We start from the raw sequence: 24,238 nt of genomic DNA on the forward strand, positions 1-24,238 counted from the left end.
AATGGCAGATATTGAAATTATGAACTATTTTGAATAAACAAGTTAAGAAATAAACCAATAGAAACTACAAATAATTGTACCAAATGATACAAGTGAATTTAGGCATTACATTATTGTAATGTACACTATAAAATAGATGTTTTTTTAAGGTTCTGTTTAGAATCATATCAACCTGAAGAACCCTTTTTTGCTGAAATGTTTTTTTGTGTTCTTGTGCAGAACAATGGTTCTTGTTTTATAGAGTTCTTTAGCAAAAAAGGGGTTCTGCTATTATTAGAACGGTTTAGAACCAGTATATATATATTTATATATACTGTATATATATATATATATATATAGATATATACAGTGTATATATATATATATATAAATATATATATATATATATATATATATATATATATATTCAATAAAATTAATAATAGTTCATATGAATAACCATAAATTGATAAATAAATAAATAGTATGTATTAGGATTTGAAACAGAACCAATACGAAATACATTTTTGCAATGGTATTGGCTTCATTTGTGGTAGCTCTGGTGACATTCACGGCACTGCACAGCTTACCACAGCACTTATGCAAATTACAGTCACCATGAACCACGAGTCAAGGGCACTCAGTGTTCATGAAATGCTCTAGAAACCTGAAAAGGCACCTAATTGGCTGTCTGACCAAGTGAAAAGGCATATCAAACTCTGGTGTATGTGTTACACCAAAGGTCATGTGTGCTGGATGAATGTAGGGTTGACTAGTGTCAGCACACTTTGGGTATGTAGCAAACTGCAAAATACTTCTGCTTTGTGTCAGACGTACATTGGCTTTTAGATTTAAAAATAAATGCTCATCTGTTTTATTCTCAATCAAAATACCAGATATAATTTTGTTGGAAGGGAGCATATTCCCATGTTGCATATCCATCTCGTGAGAACTCAGTCTGCACGCACAGTAACAGCAGGTGTTATTTGAGACAGGATGAGAGTTTAGGCAAAAATTCATTTTAATTTGGATTCTTTTAAAGTAAAAGAGCCAAAATGAATGCACGCAAGTTCAAGTTAGCATTTGAGAAAACAAGTTCAAATGAACTGGCTTCTTCTTGAGGAAACACACATTCGAAAACGTCAATCTAGCGACATTCATCCTGCACCACCAAAACAATAAAATAATAAAATGTGTGCTATATGTAGACTTCTAAAATAGTGTTCATTTTGTCAGCCATTTTTAAATTAGTCTTAGTCTTGGTGTCAAATGTACTTTGTTTATTTATTTATGTTCAATGTCCATTGTCATTCAATAATGTTGTTGTTGTTGTTGTTGATTTTATGTAAAACCCTAATAGACACTTCAAGATATTATAAAACCAGACAGACAGAGGGGTAAAAAACAATTAATAAATAATATATACAAATAATACTAATATTAAATTATATTCACATGCTAATATTAATGAAAAACTATAATTAAAAAGGTTATTTATAACGCCATTAAGGTTCTATATGGAACCCTATAAAAAAAGGTTCTATTTAGCACTAAAAAGGCTTCTGCTATTGTTACAAGCCGAAGAACCCTTTTCTGGTACTGTTTAGAACCATTTTTCTTAAGAGTATAGCATATTTGCCGTGCTGTCCAGAGTGAGGGCTCCGAGCGCGGGATAGAGCCCGAACCCCGAGAATGAAACATCATGTAGTAGAGGCGTGTATAGCGGTCGATGAACATAAAAATAAATTTTGGTATAGTTTTTATTTTTTAAAACACATTTTAGTATCTTCTTTTATCATCAACAATATTGCATGTTGATATAGTCACAGTTATCGTTTATTGACCTTATTGTCATCTCGTCATGGGGAAAAAGCTCACCAATGAACATGCTTTTCATTAACGAAATTAACACTATTTTAAAACAAATATGATAGCTTTGAGTGAGGAACATAGTAAAATTTAAGCAGTTGTCAATGAATAATGTCATAAATTTAACTGTTTTTCTTACACTAACTAGCAATATAGTGCACAAGTCTTGTCTTTTAAAACTGCCTTGGCTCATCTCTCAAAATAAAGGCCTCTGTTTTGTTCTGGGACAGAAGCTCGTGATCCATTTTATGAGTAATGATGTAGTAAAGGTACATAAAAACTTACAGGATAAATCAACTTATAAAGTCCTTTTGGGGAAGCAGCAAAAGGAGAATTTAGTGCTCAGACAAACAGATTTTTAACCACGTCTGGAACCCATTGTCAGTGCTCGTCTTGCCTTAATTCCTATCTCCTTTGGTCTCAACCGGGACAGAGATGAGCTCCAGGGAGGCATACAAATGGTCAAAGACAGGTCTTGTGTATCAAAAGACTTGCTCAAAACCACATACTCACACATATTCAATGCAGCACGTAACACTGCGGATGGAGGCTTTATCTGGTGATCTTCTGAGAACTGCAAAATAAACTTGCGAACTCCTCAGTGTGGGTAGATAATGCCATGAGCAGAGATACTGATTAGAGCTGAAAGCGATGCAAGATAGCAGGGCAAATATGAAGTTAGGAACAACATATATCAACTGAGATCCCTCAAATCCAGAAGATGTAGGTGATTTAGTGTATTACACAAACCCAATCCTAGATCCTGACCTCGCAGTGTGTCACATGTTACCTTCTTCTTTGGAAGCACACTGTTGTCATTTCCTTTTATTCCTAATAATCATGATTTGCGCAGTGATTGATGGACTTTTTACAACTCTCGTTTCATTCCCTGCTTCTATCATGACGTCTAATTGCTTAACCATCCCATAGTCAACCCCCTGGTTCTAATAAAGCTGACTGTCTGCCGGTAAACGTCCTTTCGGACACCCCCCTTCTGCTCGGCCTCTCCAAACCTCCTCCTGTAATACCCATTACTGTTCGCGACCCAGTCTTCTGCGTGCAACCCACTCCCCACCATCCTTCTCTCTCAGAAACCTCGGTTGCGCTTCATTCACAATAATTATAATAACGTCTTGTGGTTCAGGTATGAGAAGAACATACCTCAGTCTAGACGTAGGAAGTTTCTTAATGGGCATTCCTGTGCTACTGCTTGGCGTATTTGCATGGCTAAAGCAAGCATATAGTATTACAGCCTTTAGGAACTATGTGACCGCATCGCTAATATCCAAATATTCAAAACAGCGTTTTTGTTGAATGTGCATTTTACTACATCCATCAAAGACGTGTAATGAAAGCCATGAAAATGGATTTCCTGTTTTGGAGGACTCTACAAGGAGCTACAAAACCTCTGGCCCAATGAACTCTGCAGCTGAACCATTATTTTTAAACAAGCATGCTTGAAGGATAATCACGCATACGCTGCCAACCCGCTAGCACAGTTTTTTTGCTGAACATATTATTTGCATATTTATTTGCACAGGTAAATGTCCTTGAGTTTATGAAACTTCACTTTCCTGTTTTTCAAGATGTTTTACATTTTATCTGAGTGGCCTCGTCAGTTGTAGACCAATGGTAAAGACTCCCCAACATATGGCTCACAAGACATTTAACTGTTGGAGTTGCTGCTGATTACATGTGTGAAATGGGTTTGGGCTTCTGTTTAAATTCTATTATTGGTTAGAACAAAATTAGCAGCTAAGATCTTTAAATTAAACAAACAAGCAATATTGGGGGTTTTCAAACCACCAGAACAACACTCTTAAAAATAAAGTTGCTTCACGATGCCATAGAAGAACCTGTTTTGTCTAAATGGTTCCATAAAGAACCTTTAACATCTGAAGAACCTCTGTTTCACAAAAGGTTCTTTGTGGTGAAAGAAGGTTCTTCAGATTATAAAAAGGTAAGAAAGAGATGGTTCTTTAAAGAACCTTTGACTGAATGGTTCTTTGTGGAACCAAAAATAGTTATTCTATGGCATCGCTGTGAAGAACCTTTTAAGTACCTTTATTTTTAAGAGTGAACAGGAGTCTGTGGGACAAGCGTGATGTTCAGAGATTTACCTCAATGAAACCAAACAACTGTGGATGTTGTGGACAAGTGCATCTAAAAGACATGGATAACACATCCAAGGCTGAAGTCAGTCATCTTGAGCTTTGACTGTCTGCTTCTCTTGACAATTTCACTCCAACTGACAACTGTAATCTCCACCTTTGGAGACTGTCAAAATGACTGAAAAACTAAATTTGAATTTTGCACTTATTAATTATCAATATTCAAATTATATTCAAATTTAAAAGGCATAATTTCAGTTAGGGGGAAAAAGGCTTTTGGCTTCTCTCCTGAGGTCACAAGAGGGGACATGGAGCAAAATATTACTAATGTACGTTTATTAAAGCAATAAAATAACATGATTATCTGTGAAAAAGTGCATGTTTATAAACCAAATATACTTAAGTTGCTTAAACAATTATAAACAAAACAGTATCATGTATGCATAGTTTAAAGGGACGAAAGCCAATCACACAGAGTACTTTTTTCATTTAAAAATGTGAGATGCAGTGCGAGACATGTTTTTTTTAAAGTTGAACTTGCATTAATTTTACATGGCTTTCTAAACATCTCTTAAGTGGCTATTTTGTGCGAGACGCAAGTACAACTGTGATAGATGTCCCTCTAGAAAATGTGCTCTGTGTGAACGGCTTGGTTTCAGTTTTGACGTAAACAAGATCTTCTCCGCATTGATGTTCTGTTTTCCGCAATATTTTGAATGAACAACGCAGCATCACCACTTCCAGTGGGTTCAACTGGATAGGCTAACAAAAACATTAAAAAGCAACGACACTTACATTGCCATCATCACATTTCATACACCACTGATAAGGCTGCCTGACCAACACCTAAAATTCGAATGCAACGTTTTTGCATTAGAATGTGGATTTTTATTTTAAATTCGACGAATATTTTAAATTCAAATTTTTATTTGACAGCCCATGACAAAGTGTGGTTTGTAAATGTTGTAGGCTACCTGATCAAGTGGCGACTATGTATAAATAACTACCAGGAATTATGGTAGTCATTGTACCAGAAGTTGCTAACATTTCATATAAATTATTGGAACTATAAAGTCCCTAGTGTGTAGTTTCTGATATTATCACTACAGTATAAAAAAAATTAAAGCTGATGATAATCACTGGCCTGTGATAAACTCTAACAATCTTTAACAGTCGCTAACTTAAAAGCTGTTAGATCAGTGAAACTCCTTACGGGTTTGGGTCCCTTGAATGTCTCTTTAAAAGCAGAACCCAACATCTCTGTGATGCACACTGAGTATAATTGAGCAGTCTACAATGAGCATCCTTTGGCATATCACTTGTCTGCTACTGCTGTGTTCCTGCACCCCAGGTATTCACATCCAGTCTACTTTATGAGGTTGATGACACCAACCTTTTACCTTACGGTGTAGAGGTAGAGCCCATTACACATCCAGAATTCACTATGGCCAGAACAGGTCATGGCATCATGCTTCAGGAGGTGATATATTTCATTACCATCACATCTAGAAAAAAAAGACCTTTCTTGATAGGAAATGGTTGACATTTGCAGACTATACAAGTGAATAATTTATATAGCAAAATTAATGAATGCATTATCTTTAAATTTAAAAAACTAAGAAATATAGGGGTTATTAACTCAACATTGCATCTTCGCTTTCAGCTCAAAACCATTGCAACTTTGAACAGAACTGTGAATATTATCACTTTGCCAAAACCTGAGAATGAAGAAATCTCAAAGGACTGCATGGTCATGGGTTGGGGCTGGAAGAAATACGATCACGAGTCTCCTTCAAATGTGCTCAAAGAAGCAAACGTGACTCTGATAGACTCTGAAAACTGTGGCACGGCTGATACTCTGTGCACTGAGGGATTAATATTTCCCATATTTCTCATATTTCACACTACTTTTCATGGATTCATGACGACATGAAACCACCTACTCAGCAGCAATATGAAACATGGAAGGGCAAGCTGACTAAACTCATTTAGTTGTCTGGTTCAATGCAAGTTCTATCATTTATGTTTGGGTTTAGTTTTATACCAATATGACATTAAATGTGCAAGTTTAAAATAAAGGCTCGTGTGTAACCCTTTCACACAAGTCTAATAAGAATTTCATTTTTTGTGGCTAAAATCTACTTGAGTTTTTGTGCAGTAGCTGGACTCTATCACTGCTAGAACTAACCTGGAAAAAAACAATGCTAATAATCTTGCAATACAAAGTACTGGACAAAATACCGTAAAGAAAATGAATGAAATTCACAGGATTTTATAATGAATACCTTTCTACAGAATCCCCACTTTCAGCTAAATATAGCACAATCAAACTTGAATCTAGACATCAGATTGATTGCTCTAAAAAAAAAAAAAAAAGGTCTTAGAAAGATGTGAATGCTAAATGAAGACACTGAGAATAAAAACCATGCATCATGCATTAAATAATCAATTAATGCTACTCAAGCAGCTAGCTACACAAAAGGTCTCAGTTTGCCAAATATTCCATCATGCATAACAGAACATCTGGCCAATACCTACATCAAACTAATAGTAAGTGGTTTGATTCTAAAAGTAAATGCATGTAATTTCATCATCGCTGCTCTCAATTTTAAAGGGGTCATTTGATGTTGCTAAAAAGAACATTATTTGGTGTATTAGGCATGATGTTTCTAGTCGTGTTCTCTTTTGGAAGACCAAACAAAGTAGTTTCGCTTTCACAACGAAACACACAGAGCCATCACGACATGGCGGCGGCAACAACAATACTACAGCGAGAATAAAAGTTACGCCTTCTTTCTTTGCGTGAACATTTGGGCGGCGTTATGCAAATCTTCCCACATCGTGACGTAGATATGTTGGGGCGTGTGAGAACCAGCCGTTTTAGGTAGGCGTGGTTGACTCTTAACTTTTATAAAGAATATCTCTTTGGATTTGAGACTTTAGTCTTTGCAACTTTACAGATCTTCTTTATGCACCAAGAGCTTGTAACACTCCAAAGAGAAAGGAAAAATTGAAATCGCATCATATGACCCCTTTAAATGCAACATGTCCCATCAGTCTGAAAAATAAAATCGTATTTTATACTTTACAAAAGACGGAGGGGAAAAAATCAAGCAAACATCTTTTTTTTCTTTTTCCAAAATAAGATGCTACATACACACTTCTTGACTAAGCAAGTGATAAATCAATCATCTTTGAAAGAGGGGCCATTACAACTCAATTTCACTCCAACTGACACCTGTAATCTCCACCTCTGCAAGGAATACAACAATTTTGAAAAGTAACACAAAGAGGTTAAATGTCAGAGTGTCTCTACCACCACAAGAGATGAAGACACTTAAACAAGTCGTGAAACATCTTAAGAAACAAGGAAACACAGAGAACATTCAGTGCATAAAAACATGCACGTACACGTTCATTTGAAATGAACACCTTTCTACAGAATCACCACATTCAGCAAAATATAGCACAGTCAAACCTGAATCTAGACATCAGATTTATTGCTCTGGAAAAAAAGTAACTTAAAAAGGTCTTATCCAAAATATGTTAATGCTAATAAATGAACGCTGAGAACAAAAATCATGCATCTGAAACAAAATAGACAATTAATGTTATTCAAGCAGCTAGTTCAAGCAAACTGACCTGTAATCCCCACCTTTGTAAGGAGGACTCTAACCATTTTGAAAAGTCTTATAAAGAGGTTAAATGTCAGAGTCTCTACCACCACAAGAGATGAGGACACTTGAATAAGTCGTGAAACAGCTTGAGCAACAAGGAAGCACCCGAGAAATTTCAGTGCATAAAAACATGCACGCACACTCGAGAGGTTCAGTGTACTCAGACGACTTCCACAGTCTCCAGATCTCGAAAGAGTACCTTTGGGATGTGGAGAAAGGGCAGATTGACATTATGAATGTGCAGCTGATAAATCTGCAGCAATTGTATCATCCTACCATCTCAACAGAGACCAAACTTTCTAAAAAATATATTTCCAACCCCTTACTAAATCCATGCCACAAACAAATCAGGTTGTTCTTGGGTTTGTAGTTGTACCTGATCAAGTAGCGACTATGCATAAAAAATGGCCATGAATTATGGTAATCAAGGTACCAAGAAGCTGCAAACATTACAGATAATAAGATTCTTATAACTATCAAGTTCTGATTTTATTTTAACAACTAAAGCTGATGATGATCAACTCTTCCTTTAACAGTCTCTAACACAATGCTGTTACATCAGTGAAACTGATCTGAATGCAGAGCATGCTGCAGCTTTTGCTATTATCTTCCGGGTGTGGGTTCTTTGAATCTCTCTATAAAAGCAGAGCCAAACATCTCTGTGGTGCACATTGAGTGTAACTGAGCTGTCTACAATGAGCATCCTTTGGCATATCACTTGTCTGCTACTGCTGCGTTCCTGCGCCCCAGGTATTCACATCTAGTCTACTTTAGTTATTAAAACAGTCTCACTGTAAAAAAAAAAAAAGTTGCTGCAATTAGTTAACTTAAATTTAACTTTTTTTGTTGAGATAACTTAAATATCCAAATTAACTAAAGTTTCCTAAAAATCTAACTAAGATATGATAAGTAATCGTGGCAGCAGTCATTTTTTTACAGAGTATGTCCCAGAATATGCTATTGAATAGTACTAAACTCTTTTAGGTTTCTCTATGCATGATGGCATTGTTGGCGGTAAAGTCTCCGTTCCACACAGTCGACCCTACATGGTCTACATTCGTGACAAGTTTACAAGACAAGCATGTGGTGGTTTTTTGGTAAGAGAGGATTATGTGATGACAGCCGCCCACTGCATACAAAGGTAGGTGAAATTATCATATTTTAGAATTTTTTTTTATCTGAAAATCAGAAAGAAATTAGAGTATACAAACTGACTAAGTGCAGGCACTCATTGTCTACAACTGTATGAAAAAAAAAAACCTACTTTCAAGTCAAGTGACCTTCATTTCTTTAGCGCTTTATACAATACAGATCATTTCACCTTTTACAAGTTTAATTCAGCTATAAGCAGTTCTACAGAAGGTAGCAATATCACTTCAATGTTAATTCAACTTAGTTACAGTTTAATAACAGGGTTGATGTTGCAAGATGTGATTCAGCTATAAATCAGCTCTACATAAAACAATAGTGTTATTATCCAGTTTAATTCAGTTCAAGTTTTGTTCTCATCCATTGGCATCAGGATGTATACTGATAATATTACTGAAAATTAAGTGTCTTTTAGACTAGTGACATTTAACATCCAAAGTCATGTCTTTTTTTTTTTTTAGTAATCTTATGGCATATTTGGGGGTCGATAACAACAACCATTTACCTGACGGTGTAGAGGTAGATCCCATTCCACATCCAAAATTCAATATGAAGAGAAAAGGTCATGACATCATGCTTCTAAAGGTAATAACATAAGATTGAACAATTTCATTGGTATCATGCCTAAAAACATAATTCCATGATAGGAAATTGTTAACATTTACCAAATATACTTTTGCTCATTTTACACTGAATGAAATGTGGTTATAGTCTGAATCAAGAACTTTGCATCTTCTCTTTCAGCTCAAAACCGCAGCAATTTTGAACAAAAATGTGAGTACTATCGCTTTGCCAAAACCTGAGAATGAAAAAATCTCAAAGGACTGCATGGTCATAGGTTGGGGCTGGCAAGATTACCATAACGAGTCTCCTTCAAATGTGCTCAAAGAAGCAAACGTGACTCTGATAGACTCTGAAAACTGTGGCACGGCTGACACTCTGTGCACTGAGGGATCAACTGGACCAGCACAGGTATTTCAAGTGGCACCACTCACAAATGATCTCTGATGTATAAGTGCCGTTGCATTGCGATATACTAATAATCAAATGATATAATCCACAGGGAGACTCTGGGGGTCCACTTGTTTGTGGAGGTGTTGCACAGGGAATTGTGTCATTTTACAAAAACCACACAAATGCAGACTACCTCACAGTGTACACTCATATTTCCAACTACTTTTCATGGATTCATGACAACATGAAACCACCTACTCAGCAGCAATATGAAACATGGAAGGGCAAGCTGGATAAAGTCTTGTAGTTGTCTGGTTCAATGCAAGTTCTATCATTTATGTTTGGGTTTAGTTTTACACCAATCATGTGTAGATGTGTAGGTTTTAAATGTGCAGGTTTAAAATAAAGGCTAATTTGTAACCCTTTCACAAACGTGTAATAAGAATTTCATTTTCTGTGGCTAAAATCTACTTGAGTTTTTGTGCAGTATCTGGCCACAAAGTGCACTGTATCACTGCTAGAACTAACCTAGAAAACAACTATGCTAATAAACCTGCAATGCTAATTACTGGACAAAATACCATAAAGAAAAATCATGGAATTCACAAGATCACAACATTTGAAATGAACACCTTTCTACAGAATCACCACTTTCAGCAAAATATAGCACAGTCAAACCTGAATCTAGACATCAGATTTATTGCTCTGGAAAAAAAGTAACTTAAAAAGGTCTTATCCAAAATATGTTAATGCTAATAAATGAACGCTGAGAACAAAAATCATGCATCTGAAACAAAATAGACAATTAATGTTATTCAAGCAGCTAGTTCAAGCAAACTGACCTGTAATCCCCACCTTTGTAAGGAGGACTCTAACCATTTTGAAAAGTCTTATAAAGAGGTTAAATGTCAGAGTCTCTACCACCACAAGAGATGAGGACACTTGAATAAGTCGTGAAACAGCTTGAGCAACAAGGAAGCACCCGAGAAATTTCAGTGCATAAAAACATGCACGCACACTCGAGAGGTTCAGTGTACTCAGACGACTTCCACAGTCTCCAGATCTCGAAAGAGTACCTTTGGGATGTGGAGAAAGGGCAGATTGACATTATGAATGTGCAGCTGATAAATCTGCAGCAATTGTATCATCTGACCATCTCAACAGAGACCAGACTTTCTAAAAAAAACAAAAAAAAAACTTTCCAGCGCCTTGCTAAATCCATGCCACAAAGACTTCAGGTTATTTGTTAAGGTTGTAAAGTGTCCACTATGCATAAAAAAATTACAGTAATCCAGGTGCCAGAAGTTGCAAAAATTACAGATTATGAAATTCTCACAACTATCAAGACTGCCCCTAGTGAGCACTTTCTGATATTATCACCAAAGTGTTAGTTGTGAAACAACGAAAGATGATAATAACCGACCTGTGATCGACTCTAACAACCTTTAACATTCTCTAACTTAAATGCTGTTACATCAGTGAAACTGATCTGGAAGCAGAGCATGCTGCAGCTTTTGCTATTATCTTCCGGGTTTGGGTCCCTTGAATCTCTCTATAAAAGTAGAACCCAACATCTCTGTGGTGCACATTGAGTGTAACTGAGCTGTCTACAATGAGCATCTGTTGGCATATCACTTGTCTGCTACTGCTGTGTTCCTGCACCCCAGGTATTCACATCTAGTCTACTTGAGTAATTACAACGGGCTGTTTCTCAGAATATGCTGTTGAATCGTTTCAGAACTAAACTCTTGGTTACACTTTACTTGAAGGGGTGTGCATAAGACTGACATGACACCTTCATAATCATGACATGACACCTACATAATCATGACATGACACATGTCATGAATATGAAGGTTTTTATGCATGTTTATGACAACTGTCATTAAGTGTCATTCGCTCAGTTATGTAATTTTTAATGCAAAGATGACATTGTTTGAGATGTCTTTGTTATGGGCTATGGTTAGGGGTAAGGGTAGGGGTAGGGTTAGGTCAAATAATGTAATATTTGCATTAAAAATGACATAACTGAGCGAATGACACTTAATGACAGTTGTCATAAACATGCATAAAACCTCCTTCATATTCATGACATGTGTCATGTCATGATTATGAAGGTGTCATGTCAGTCTTATGCACACCCCTTCAAGTAAAGTGTTACCAAACTCTTTTTTAAGGTTTCTTCATACATGGCATTGTTGGTGGTAAAGTCTCCGTTTCACACAGTCGACCCTACATGGTCTACATTCGTGACAAAGTATCAAAACAAGCATGTTGTGTTTTTTTAGTAACAGAGGATTATGTGATGACAGCTGCCCACTGTAAACAAAGGTATAGGTTAAATTGCCAGATTTTATCATTTGATCAGACAGGGTGTACAATCTGACAAAGGAGCTTCACAGTAATAAACAGGAAAATAAAATTAGTTATGCAAACTTAATTATGGAGATGATGCAAATTTTGCAGCAATATAGTGTCGTTTTTCAGCTCAAGTCAGTTCGATGTTGGTTCAATTCAGTTTAATAACAGTGTAAATTTCATCTACCTCCATCTGTCAGTGGATCAACAGCTTCCTGACAGACAGGCAGCAGCTAGTGAGGCTGGAAAAACTCACATCCAACAGCCAGACCATCAGCACTGGAGCTCCTCAGGGCTGTGTTCTCTCCCCACTGCTCTTCTCCCTCTACACCAACGACTGCACATCTAAAGACCCCTCTGTCAAGATCCTGAGATTTGCAGATGACACCAGTCATCCGTCTCATCCAGGACGGCGACAAGTCTGCTTACAGACAAGAGGTTCAGCAGCTGGCGGTCTGGTGCAATCACAACAACCGGGAGCTGAACACACTCAAAACTGTGGAGATTATAGTAGACTTCAGAAGAACCCCCCCTGCTCTCCCCCTTCTCACCACCACAGCACTGTGGCTGCAGTGGAGTCATTCAGATTAGGAACTACCATCTCTCAGGACCTGAAGTGGGATATTCACATTGACTCCATTGTGAAAAAGGCCCAACAGAGGTTGTAGGCTACTTCCTTCGTCAGCTGAAAAAATTCAAAAAAGTTTTACTCAGCTGTTATTGAGTCGGTTCTGTGCTCTTCTATAACTATTTGGTTTGGGTCAGCCAGCAAATCAGATTTAAGAAGACTGCAACGGACTGTTAGGACTGCAGAAAAGATCATTGGTGAGCACCTGCCCAGCCTTCAGGACTTGTACAACTCCAGAGTGAAGAAACGGGCAGGAAACATCATCAAAGACCCCTCTCAACCCGGACACAACCTGTCTGCACATCTCCCCTCAGGCAGACGCTACGGATCTCTGTGCACTAAAACATCTAGGCATGCATTAAAACTTCTAGGCATAAAAACTGTTTTCCCCCATGCCATCTCCAGCTTAAAAAGCTAACACATGAATCATTACCTGTGTTCTGTAATTCATCCTCCACCTTTAATTATTGCCTCTTTCTCAAGTATTATGTAAATACATATGCTAAAGTCACTCCAATGTTGATGAACTTAGTTGTAGTTTAATAACAGGGTTGATGTTGTAAGATGTGATTCAGCCATAAAGCAGCTCTACAGAAAACAAGTCATTATTCAGCTTAATTCAGTTTAAGTTTTGTCATCTGTTGGTGTCAGTGCAGTCATATCAATATTCCTGAATATTGAGTGTCTTTTACATTGGTGACTTCTGACGTCCGAAGTGGCAGTCATATCGCGGTATTTTAAATATTAATAACTTTGTAAATATTGTAAACCTGGCCTGTATGATGTATTTATTTTTTGTTGTAATTTTTTGTTATCTTATGGCATATTTGGGGATCGATGACACCAACTTTTTACCGGACTGTGTAGAGGTAGATCCCCTTCCTCATCCAGAATTCAGTATAAGAACAGGTCATGACATCTTGCTTCTAAAGGTAATAAATAATGCTGAGCAATTTCATTACCCTCACAACTAGAAAAATGGCCTTTCATGGTAGGAAATGGTTGGCATTTACAGAATACACTTTTGCTCTACTTGAAATTTTAAGAACAATTCAGAAAAAACTGCAAGAAATATAGGTGCTATTAATTCAAGCAAGAACTTTACATCTTCTTTCAGCTCAAAACCCCAGCAACTTTGAACAGAACTGTGAATATAATCACTTTGCCAAAACCTGAGAATGAAGAAATCTCAAAGGCCTGCATGGTCATGGGTTGGGGCTGGAAGAAATACGATCACGCGTCTCCATCAAATTGTCTGGTAGGCCTACCCAAACCCCAATAAATACCAAGTCTTGTCTAGTACCAAAAATTGTTTTACAACATTTAGCCTAGTAGCCAAATCAGTATTAAAGGCACAATATGTAAGATTTTTTTAATAAAAATATCCAAAAACCACTAGAAGAGCGTTATATATTTTGCAGACTTGTTCGCTTCGACGGCTTTCAGCCTCACTCTGCTTCAACTAGCTCATCCATGAACATGATTTCTGCCCGAGTCCCGTCGGATTGCATCGGCTAAGGGGATGAAGATGACAACTCCCATGATTCCACACTCAGTCACCAAACTATACCTTTGTCCATGTGTTCATTTTCAATACACGCCCTCTAGCGACAAAAATTGCATATTGTGCCTTTAAGTCTTCATTCAGCCAAAATGTTGACTAAGGAAGCCATAGATTAAACCGCAACAAAAATAAAACTTCTGAACAATGAACAGCTCAGCAATGAGAGCATAAATTAAATGTTTAATTCATAATTAAACTGAGTAACTTTCAAAACAATAAATGGATATTAAAAGAAAACAACATGGTTGCTCTTAAGGATAAAAAAAAAACTATAAAGAATCATTCAAAGGGCAAGCTAGATAAACTTCCTTAGTTGATCAGTTTAATGCAAGTTCAAACGCATTTAAGAACTAACCTGTGTAAACTTGAAAACTTAAGTATAAAGCCCAACTCGTACTGCCAAAACCTAATAAGCATTTCATTTTATGTGGCCTTTGTGCAGCTGGCCACCACTGCCACCTTGTGGTTAAAGTACTGCCACTAAATAACCCGTGCTAATAAACGATGCAAAGTACTGAACAAAACAGATGTAAAAAAAAGCTTTATTGAATTGATTTGACATTCTCACACATTAAGTTAACACCTTTCTACAGAAACCGTTTTAAGCAAAATATAATCAAACTTCAATCTAGATGGAAGATTGATCATATTTTGCAAGTATTTTGACACTTTCTCTGCTTTTCTTTTGGGAGAGATGGGTTCATCTGCACAGCAGGGATTTCCATGAGCTCTGAAAAAGCAAAGCCAAGTAACAAAAGGTCTTCTTAGAAAGCGAACATTAACAACAAGCATGCAAGTCAATTAATACTACTCAAACAGCCAAACACCACATACAATAATTGTTTGAAGAAATTAAAGGGATGGTTCACCCAAAAAACAATTGTCATTACTCACACTCATGTCATTCAAAACCCGAAAGACCTTAGTTCATCTTCGGAACACAAATTAAGATTTCTGATGGAATCCGAGAGCTCTCCAACCCTCCATAGACAGCAAAGGTCCTTACATGATCAAGGTCCAGAAACGTAGCAAGGCCATTGTTGAAATAATCCATGTGACATCAGGGGTTCAACCATAATTTTACGAAGCTATGGGAATACTGTGTGCATAAAAAAAATAATCGACTTTATTCACTAGTTCATCTCCTCCACATCACCCTGTAGCACCATTTTGGAGTATCCACTGAACATAAACGACATATGCTATTGTATCAGCTGCGTCACGCGGCTACGTTGTTTACGCTCCGATCAAAGCGCAAACGTATCCGCGTGATGCAGGAGACGAATTGAATAAAGTTAAGTTTTCTTTGCACAAAAAGCATCCTCGTAGCTTTGTAAAATTATGGTTGAACCCCTGAGGTCACATGGATTATTTTACCGATCTCCTTGCTACGTTTCTGGACCTTGATCATGTAAGGACCCTTGCTGTCTATAGGAGGGTCCAAGAGCTCATGGGATGCATTAAAAAAAAAATAAAAAATTCTTAATTTGTGTTCCGAAGATGAACGAAGGTGTTGGTGTATGTGTTTGGAATGACACGAGGGAGAGTAATTGACTATTTTCATTTTTGGTGAACTAACCCTTTAATCTTCAACAGAACATCTGTCCATTACCCACATCAAACTAATAGTAATGTATTTGATTCTACAAGTAAATCCATACCTCCTATATGGATATCCATACCCGTGTTTATGCCATGAAAATGAAGTCATTTCAAAGGTTATCTTGCTTCTCTAGTTTTCAAATACAACACGTCCAGGGAGTCAATCTGAAAAATAAAAGGTTATTTTAGTATACAGATGTAAACCAAGACAAATCATGCATTTAAAATATCTTCCAAAATAAGATGCTACAAACACTTCTAGACTAAAGTGCAAAAAACCAGTACAAAATTGTGTTAAAACAAAACAAATATGAAGGGCCAAACTTTAAACGAGTCTCCATAATCACGAAAAAGCTACATCTCTTCAATTTCAAATCTTTTGACATAGGTGACTTAAAACGGACCAAAAATAATCTTTATAGTTGGTGCAGACAAATTTGCGATCAGAACAGGGACTTAAAATCTCTCATTTCAAAAGCCACATGAGGTACTGTCCACCAAACACGAGCACAATATATAAACTAAAAAAAAAAGTCATCATGCAGCTTTTTAGAGGAACAGGAAGTGTTTTTTTTGGGGGGGGGAGGGGTTGTGGAAGAGGATTGAACAGATTCTGGAGATGTAATCACTGGTCGAGGCAACATTCGAAGAAAACATGGACAATGAGAACTGTTGTAGGATGCGTACAGGAGAGCAAAAGGTTTTACCTCACATTACAGGCCTAGCTCCACAAATGACCTAGTCAAGAGAGCAGCTTTCATCTCAGGATTCTTGAGTCGGAAGGCACAACACTTCATTCTCCAAGGACATTGTTGATTTCCGTAATTGCTAGCAGAGAACTCTTGGATCCAATGAAGCATTATACAGATCCATTGCTTGCTAAACCACAACAGCAATGTTTCATCTTTGTTAGCTTATCTAATACTAAGTTTTATTTGCCCAATGAAAAATATTTAGGATCCCAGATGCTAAAACCCCAGCTATCCACTCCAAGATATTCACCTGGCTTGTATGGAGCTTTTTAATATCGAAGGCAAAAGAGAGCATTTTCCAACCATTTTTTAATGAGCTTCATGAATCCAGATTAATACAAAAAGAAAAAGGATTCTGAGGTGTTGATATACAGAACAGAGCACATTTCTTTCCAAGGAGGAACAAAATCTTGACATTTAAGAGGATAAGTTCAGTCCACAGTAGAGCATACTTTAAAAAAAAAAAAATTTAGACTGGTCAAAGAGTAAAGTACCTTGGGCCATCGGTCCTAACGTGAGGCGGAATGACCCACTTTAGTGGTTTACTCTTTTGATAATGGATATTTACAAATCTTTAGCAACATCAAGGAGGTTTGCCGGAGACAACTCCAATGCAACATGCCTGCCTTGCTTCACTAAAGGAATGCATCACAAAATGGAGGTGGCAAGGAGCAATAAAGAACACATCACAGCTTATCAAGCTTCTATTGGAGGATCAGATTAGAATATTTTCAGGTGCCATTTTAAAATAGTTTAAATGCAAATGCCCCTTGAAGCACTTTCAGTGAGCCGATATTAAGAAATTGGTCCAAAGATCTTTGAGGAAATTGGTTTTAGAAGCTATCAGGCTGTGTTGGACAGGTCAATTTTCACGCATGGTTTCAGAGACAGAGTTTCTTAAACACACACTAAAAAGGAAAACAAAGGACAATTTCAAACCTCTGTGAGCATCTATAACACAATCGCAAGGTAAAAATGTCAGATACAGGTAGCCTCACAGGGCTTGAAACTCTTACAGTAAGTGAATGCTCATGGACATTAGGCAGCTCCTCAATGAGAGGAACATCCTGCGGATACTTGACACGGTAAAAAAGGAGTCTGTCTTTAATAGAACATTTGAACCAGAACACAAAACGTAAAGGAAAAACAAAAAAAAAAGGAAAAACAAAAAAAAAGGTCTTCCAAGAGCGCATCTTTTTATATACAGCCAGCGAAGGGATGATCTTGCAATCAGGATTTTTTTTTTACTCGTGTGAAGCTGAGGACAAGAAGTAGGCAAAAGTGTAAAGGCACTGGAGCATTGTGTACATCCATTCCAAACAGTGAACTGACACCAAGACATGATTCTTTTCCAACAAGGTCTTATGGACTATTCTGAAGTGCACAAAACCGACTTTAGTCACTACTATTGTAAAATGACTTTTTGGATTGTGGTCATCAATTCCAAGATAAAGGCAACCAAGTTGACTGAACTCAGTTCGAAAATGGCAGTTTTGTCTTTCTGCTTTGGTCTAGACATTATTCTAAAACACAAGTGGGCTGAGATCTATTGGTGCAGTTATCTAGTAAAATGAGTAATTCTGAACAATCAATACATACCGTAGCTGTCGTAACTGTCTCTGTAGGATCCACCAGAACGGTCATATCCACTCTGGCTTCTAAAACCAAAAGTATTATTTGCCATATTTAAAGTGTTCATGGTTACAATGATCATAAAATCATTAATTGTGCAAAATTGTTCCATGCTTAAATCCCTTACCTGTTATCCCTGTATCCACCGCCGCTGCCACCGGAGTATCCACTACTCCTGTTGGAGTATCCGCCACCACTGTAGGATCGGTCACTTCCACCATAGCTCCTCTCTCCTCCCCCATAGCCTCTATCTCCACTACCATAGGATCGGTCACCTCCGCCATAGCCTCTATCACCACCACCAAAGCTTCTGTCACCTCCGTAGCTTCGGTCTCCACCATATCCTCCACCACCTATGTAACAACAACAAAAAAAGTTAAACAGATGAAATAAAACCCATGCAAGATACTCGAAATGCACCCATTCAGACCAGCTTTGTCATGATAATTACAAGCCGCCAAGGCTACTTCAAATGCAAATGCAGCCATCTGTTAGTACAATTGCATTTGAGATTAAGAACACCAACCTCTACCTCTGCCTCCCCTGAAGAACCCCCTGCCACCTCCAGAACCTCCTCTGAAACCACCAGACCGTCTACCAGATTTGCCAGCTTCATCAACGCGAATCGGGCGGCCATCTACAGACTGCAAAAAAAAAAAATGCATTTTATTGTTAGAAACTCACTTTAGGCCTCCACCCAGTTTGCCTTGATGAACTTCCTGCAGTTTACCATTAAAAATGTAGCAATCAGTACACATTCAGGTATCAAAACGGTTACATTTACAGGACTAGAAATAAACAAACATTTGGTTACAAATTTCTCTGTCCTTAAAGGGTGTTGATCTTACCTTTCCATTCATTGCAGCCATGGCATCCTTTGCATCCTCTGGATTTTCAAAAGTCACAAAGCCAAAGCCTCTGGAACGGTCGGTCTCACGGTCCCGGATGACATCAACTGAAGCAAAAACACCACCACATAATCAAGAATAAAGCAGTGAAAATGTAAACAAACCTCACTTAAACTGCTTAAAACAAACCTTTGGCAATTGATCCATATTTGGAGAAAGCCTCCTCCAATGACTGCTCTGTAGTATCATAGCTCAGACCACCAATGAAGAGCTTTCCCTCGTCAGACATGTTGAATCACCTACTGGAAAAATTTATAACAATAAGTTACATAAAAACTACAATATTTAAAAAAAAAAAAAATGTTTTTTTTTAAAACACCAAATAAGTTCTGAAGAGACTAAATTGAATCGCCCGGCTTAACATGCGTGGTATTATTTTTTTTAAAGTGCGCAACAAGGAAACGCCATTTTCTACCCGTCTTCTTCACAGCGTGCTGCAGCCATTTTGCCACAGATACAGATTACACCCCTTTGAATTCAACGTTTTCAGACCTTCATCGAAGTTACTTATTAAATATCGCATGAATAAATAACCATTCGTTTTTAAATTAACAAATTTGGTTAAAAGTAGGTCAGTAGAACTAGGTCACGTTGTGCTTTGAGGAACAAAGAAACCTATAAATTCCGACAGAATTAGCTCTATTTATACACCGCACTCGAAGAATTAAGTAAAAGAGCGGTTACAACACAAAACGCCTACAAAATGGTTTTACTTAAATTTCTCAATAAATACATTTTAAAAAGCGTATACATACAACAAATGAACCGCCATTACAAACTATACATCAATATAAAGCAGCATCAGAATAAAACGTTTCACTTGAGCCCAAACACATTCGAAGAAGTGCAGTATTGCTTACCTCAGTTTTATCTCGACCACACAGAAAGCTTGCAGGACGCGACGCCGGCTGCGGCAGAACAGGAGCCTACACAGAAAATGGCGCCCGTTTAAAGGCTTCACGTGACTGCAGCCCTCTGAGGGCGTGTTCTCAACGCGTTGCGTCACAGGCTTGTACATGCATAAAGATTTGGCTACCTTTGTTGTTTGTCTCATCTCTTTTGGTATTGAGATTATACTAAGAATCTCTGGAAAAACATATCGAGTGTTTTCGTGGTGTAATTCCTGATATCTCTTTGAAATATGAAAATGTTATTATAGGATATACACGTGAGAGAAACAGTCAGATGTTTTTTATTTATTCAATCTTATCTTGTTCCTGGCTTAATATTTTATGCATAATTCTACATTTTGCAAGCTTAAGCCTTTCTATAGAAATTTTCGTGAAGATTTAAAACTCTGTATGTGTTTGATTTCTGACTCTACTAATAAGAAAGTAAAAACTGTGAATCTGTTCAAAAGGTAGGCTACATTATTGTCTTGCTCCCTTGCATATAATAGGCTATACTGTCATTCTGTTGCATATCTTTGTATTAATAAAAAATACAATAAAATAAAAAAAATTGCTACCTTTGTTGTACTTCAATGCAGTAGCCTACTGTTTGCTTTCTTGCAATAAAAAAAGCCTAACTTTGTCACTGTGAATGTTAATTATGCTCTTACACAAAAATACGATTTTAATTTATCTAAAGATATTATATAATCTTACGTAGGCCTAAAGGTCTTAGATTCATGGTTACAATATCATAAGGAAAATGTGCACAAAAATGTGTTGTTGTTGTTTTTGCATTTGTTGAAATATTTGAATAAGGTACAACACTGATATGTTTTCAAAAATTTGATTGAAAACATAGTTTATTTTAGTGTATTTTTTTGTGTGGATGTGCAATGCTCGATTATTCTATAGGCCTAATAGGCTTTATTTATTGTACTTTGTACTATAGCCAGTAGGCTATTTGTCTGCGACGATAAAAAAGTAGTGCCAGTTAAGCTCAATGTAAACATAACCGAATCAGTCAATACCAAATGCAAAAATCATTAACTGATATGGCATAATCTGTGGGTATCATGAGATTTTTTGTTTAGGAAATATTTGAATAAGGTACAACACTGATATGTTTTCAAAAATTTGATTGAAAACATAGTTTATTTTAGTGTATTTTTTTGTGTGGATGTGCAATGCTCGATTATTCTATAGGCCTAATAGGCTTTATTTATTGTACTTTGTACTATAGCCAGTAGGCTATTTGTCTGCGACGATAAAAAAGTAGTGCCAGTTAAGCTCAATGTAAACATAACCGAATCAGTCAATACCAAATGCAAAAATCATTAACTGATATGGCATAATCTGTGGGCATCATGAGATTTTTTGTTTTGTTTTTTTTAATGTGTGACATGAGAGGTTGATTATATCAACATAAGCTCGGAATACAAGGCCACTAAATGTATCTGCAGTGAAATCATTGTTTCACAATCTCAAATATTTGCAAGAAACATATATAAATACATTTGATTATCTTTTTAGGCTACTTATTCATGCTGAATCCACTTTAAACATTTAGATTAAAATTCATGTTTCCTTTGGAGCACACGATTATACATCTGATTGTATTTGTATAGCCTTATAAGGAACTGATTATAACCTGTTTTAAATCTCTGTTAACTAAAACTTGTAGGTTTTTATATAATGTGTAAACCAGGGTCATGTGCAGATTTGCTAAAAGTGTCATGAAATTCTGATTCACTGCAGATTCATAGTAAAAGGAGTAAAAAAACATGGTTATTTCTGATTTTAAAAAAATTAAATGTGAAAAACAAAGATTTGCATGTTTGTGCAAGAACTAGATATTGAGAAGTTGAAACATTTTAAACCAATTCTGCTCTCTGCTTTAATAATTAAAATATTAAATACATTTGATTATCTTTTTAGGCTACTTATTCATGCTGAATCCACTTTAAACATTTAGATTAAAATTCATGTTTCCTTTGGAGCACACGATTATACATCTGATTGTATTTGTATAGCCTTATAAGGAACTGATTATAACCTGTTTTAAATCTCTGTTAACTAAAACTTGTAGGTTTTTAGATAATGTGTAAACCAGGGTCATGTGCAGATTTGCTAAAAGTGTCATGAAATTCTGATTCACTGCAGATTCATAGTAAAAGGAGTAAAAAAAACATGGTTATTTCTGATTTAAAAAAAAAATTAATGTGAAAAACAAAGATTTGCATGTTTGTGCAAGAACTAGATATTGAGAAGTTGAAACATTTTAAACCAATTCTGCTCTCTGCTTTAATAATTAAAATACAATCTCAGAAATGTGATCATTCTAAAACTGAATATAGTACCAATTTCACTAGCATTAAATGCAGTTTTTACTGCCAAAATCAGCACAGATTCTACAAATAAGATACTGGCATTGGTATCACTCATTAATGGTTCATCAAAGAATTCCATTGTGCTTTCAATACATCACTATCTATCACCCATCTATTATGCTCCTCTTTAGCATTCTAAACAATGTGGCAGACTGAGGACCCCTGCAGGGCAGTGATGACCCCACCCAGGAACAGTTGGATGCAGATTACCAAGATGATTGTGGAGAGATGGTTATCTCTGCAGGACAGTCGGGTAGTACTTCTAGATGTGCTAATGTAGGACAATCAACTACATCAGGATTGTGCTGGCTCAAGTGAACTGGTGTGAGTGAGACAGAGATTAAAACTATTGTTAATAAATGCAACAATAAAACATCTACTTATTGTTATGACATATATATGACACTAATTAAAAAAGTAATAAATAGTATTTCAAAACCTCTAACGTACATATGCAATGAATCATTTCAGACTGGAATATTTCCAAATAAAATGAAAATTGCAAAAGTAACACCAATGTATATAAATGGAAACAAGCACATCTTCACAAACTATAGACCTGTCTCTCTGCTACCTCAGTTTTCAAAAATGTTAGAGAAATTATTTAATGATAGATTAGAAAAATGTATATATAAATATGATATAATAAATGAAAGTCAGTATGGTTTTAGAGCAAAGAGGTCAACATCAATGGCCATAATTGAAGCTGTGGAGGAAAAGCCTTTGATACACTCAATCATTCAATCTTACTCAATAAACTGGAAAGATATGGCATTAGGGGAGTGGCTTTGAACTGGATCAAAAGTTATTTAACTGAAAGACAACAGTTTGTGAAGTTGGGTGGGTTTACGTCACAGTGTCTGGGCATTGCTTGTGAGGTCCCCCAAGGATCAGTATTGGGTCCTAAGTTATTTAATTGATATATAAATGACATATTCCATGTATCTAAATTATTGAAACTGATATTATTTGCTGATGACACTAATATATTATATTCTAGTGATAATTATAATACACTTATAAATATAGTAAATAAAGAATTAGTAAAACTAAAAACATGGATGGATGTTAATAAATTATCTCTGAATTTAAATAAAACTAAAGTAATGATGTTTGGCAATTATAAAGAAAACTCAGAAGTATTAATAAATATAGATGGTGTTGCAATAGAAAAAGTGTCAGAAATTAAATTCTTAGGGATAATTATTGACAGTAAATTAAGCTGGGAACCACACATCAGATACATACAAGGTAAAGTATCCAAAAGTATCTATATAATTAATAAAGTTAAATATGTCCTGGAATATAATGCATTATATATTGTATTGTTTATTAGTTTTGCCCTACTTAACTTATTGTATAGAAGTTTGGGGCAATACCTATAAAAGTTCACTACATCCCCTCTTCATACTTCAAAAACGTGCAGTTAGAATCATACATAAGGTGGGATATGTTGATCACACAAATATATTATTTCTGCAATCCAGACTATTAAAACTTTTTGATTTAGTTTATTTTTATACTGCACAACTCTTGTATAAAGACAACAAAAATGAACTACCGGGCAATATTCAAAAGTCCTTTACAGGAAGAGAGGGGGGCTATAATCTGAGGGGATGTGGGAACCTTAAAGTCCAGGTGGTGAGAACCACCAGGAAAAGTTTGTGTGTGTCTGTGTGTGGTGTCAAACTTTGGAATGGTTTGGGGACACAGCTCAAGCAATGCCCAAATATTTACCTATTTAAATCAAGATACAAAGAAATGGTGTTGAAACA

General features: G+C 36.4%; 3 protein-coding genes across 8 annotated transcripts; 2 read left to right on the forward strand and 1 right to left on the reverse strand.

Annotated features, from left to right (window-relative positions):
• Positions 1 to 8,253: 8,253 nt before the first annotated feature.
• On the forward strand, positions 8,254 to 10,127 carry LOC107554811 (mast cell protease 1A-like). Its single transcript, XM_016237430.1, has 5 exons — positions 8,254 to 8,386; positions 8,621 to 8,777; positions 9,247 to 9,370; positions 9,530 to 9,757; positions 9,849 to 10,127. Exons 1-5 carry the CDS (start codon positions 8,332 to 8,334, stop codon positions 10,044 to 10,046), a joined length of 762 nt encoding a protein of 253 aa, XP_016092916.1. The 5' UTR covers positions 8,254 to 8,331; the 3' UTR covers positions 10,047 to 10,127.
• Positions 10,128 to 11,062: 935 nt separating this feature from the next.
• LOC107554807 (granzyme-like protein 1) lies at positions 11,063 to 14,773 on the forward strand. The gene is made up of 6 exons (XM_016237422.1): positions 11,063 to 11,095; positions 11,304 to 11,406; positions 11,917 to 12,069; positions 13,536 to 13,657; positions 13,843 to 13,983; positions 14,732 to 14,773. The coding sequence occupies exons 1-6, from the start codon at positions 11,063 to 11,065 to the stop codon at positions 14,771 to 14,773; spliced, it is 594 nt and encodes a 197-aa protein (XP_016092908.1).
• Positions 14,774 to 14,812: 39 nt separating this feature from the next.
• LOC107554817 (cold-inducible RNA-binding protein B-like) lies at positions 14,813 to 20,141 on the reverse strand. 6 transcript variants are annotated; one of them, XR_001605104.1, is made up of 8 exons: positions 20,044 to 20,141; positions 19,313 to 19,425; positions 19,124 to 19,230; positions 18,802 to 18,919; positions 18,403 to 18,628; positions 18,243 to 18,301; positions 15,951 to 16,056; positions 14,813 to 15,019 (listed from the first exon to the last, which is right to left on the reverse strand). XR_001605104.1 is itself a non-coding variant. In XM_016237444.1 (7 exons), the coding sequence occupies exons 2-7, from the start codon at positions 19,410 to 19,412 to the stop codon at positions 17,888 to 17,890; spliced, it is 618 nt and encodes a 205-aa protein (XP_016092930.1). In that variant the 5' UTR covers positions 19,413 to 19,425; positions 20,044 to 20,141; the 3' UTR covers positions 16,936 to 17,887. The 6 variants fall into 6 exon arrangements, 5 of the variants coding, with proteins under 5 accessions (XP_016092930.1, XP_016092927.1, XP_016092929.1 ...); XM_016237444.1 differs by lacking the exons at positions 14,813 to 15,019; positions 15,951 to 16,056 and adding an exon at positions 16,936 to 17,901 and having other exon boundaries at positions 18,808 to 18,919; XM_016237441.1 differs by lacking the exons at positions 14,813 to 15,019; positions 15,951 to 16,056 and adding an exon at positions 16,936 to 17,901.
• Between the last annotated feature and the right edge of the window lie 4,097 nt (positions 20,142 to 24,238).

Source organism: Sinocyclocheilus grahami, unplaced genomic scaffold (genome assembly GCF_001515645.1).
Source record: "Sinocyclocheilus grahami isolate Dianchi unplaced genomic scaffold, SAMN03320097.WGS_v1.1 scaffold514.1, whole genome shotgun sequence".
NCBI lineage: Eukaryota > Metazoa > Chordata > Actinopteri > Cypriniformes > Cyprinidae > Sinocyclocheilus > Sinocyclocheilus grahami.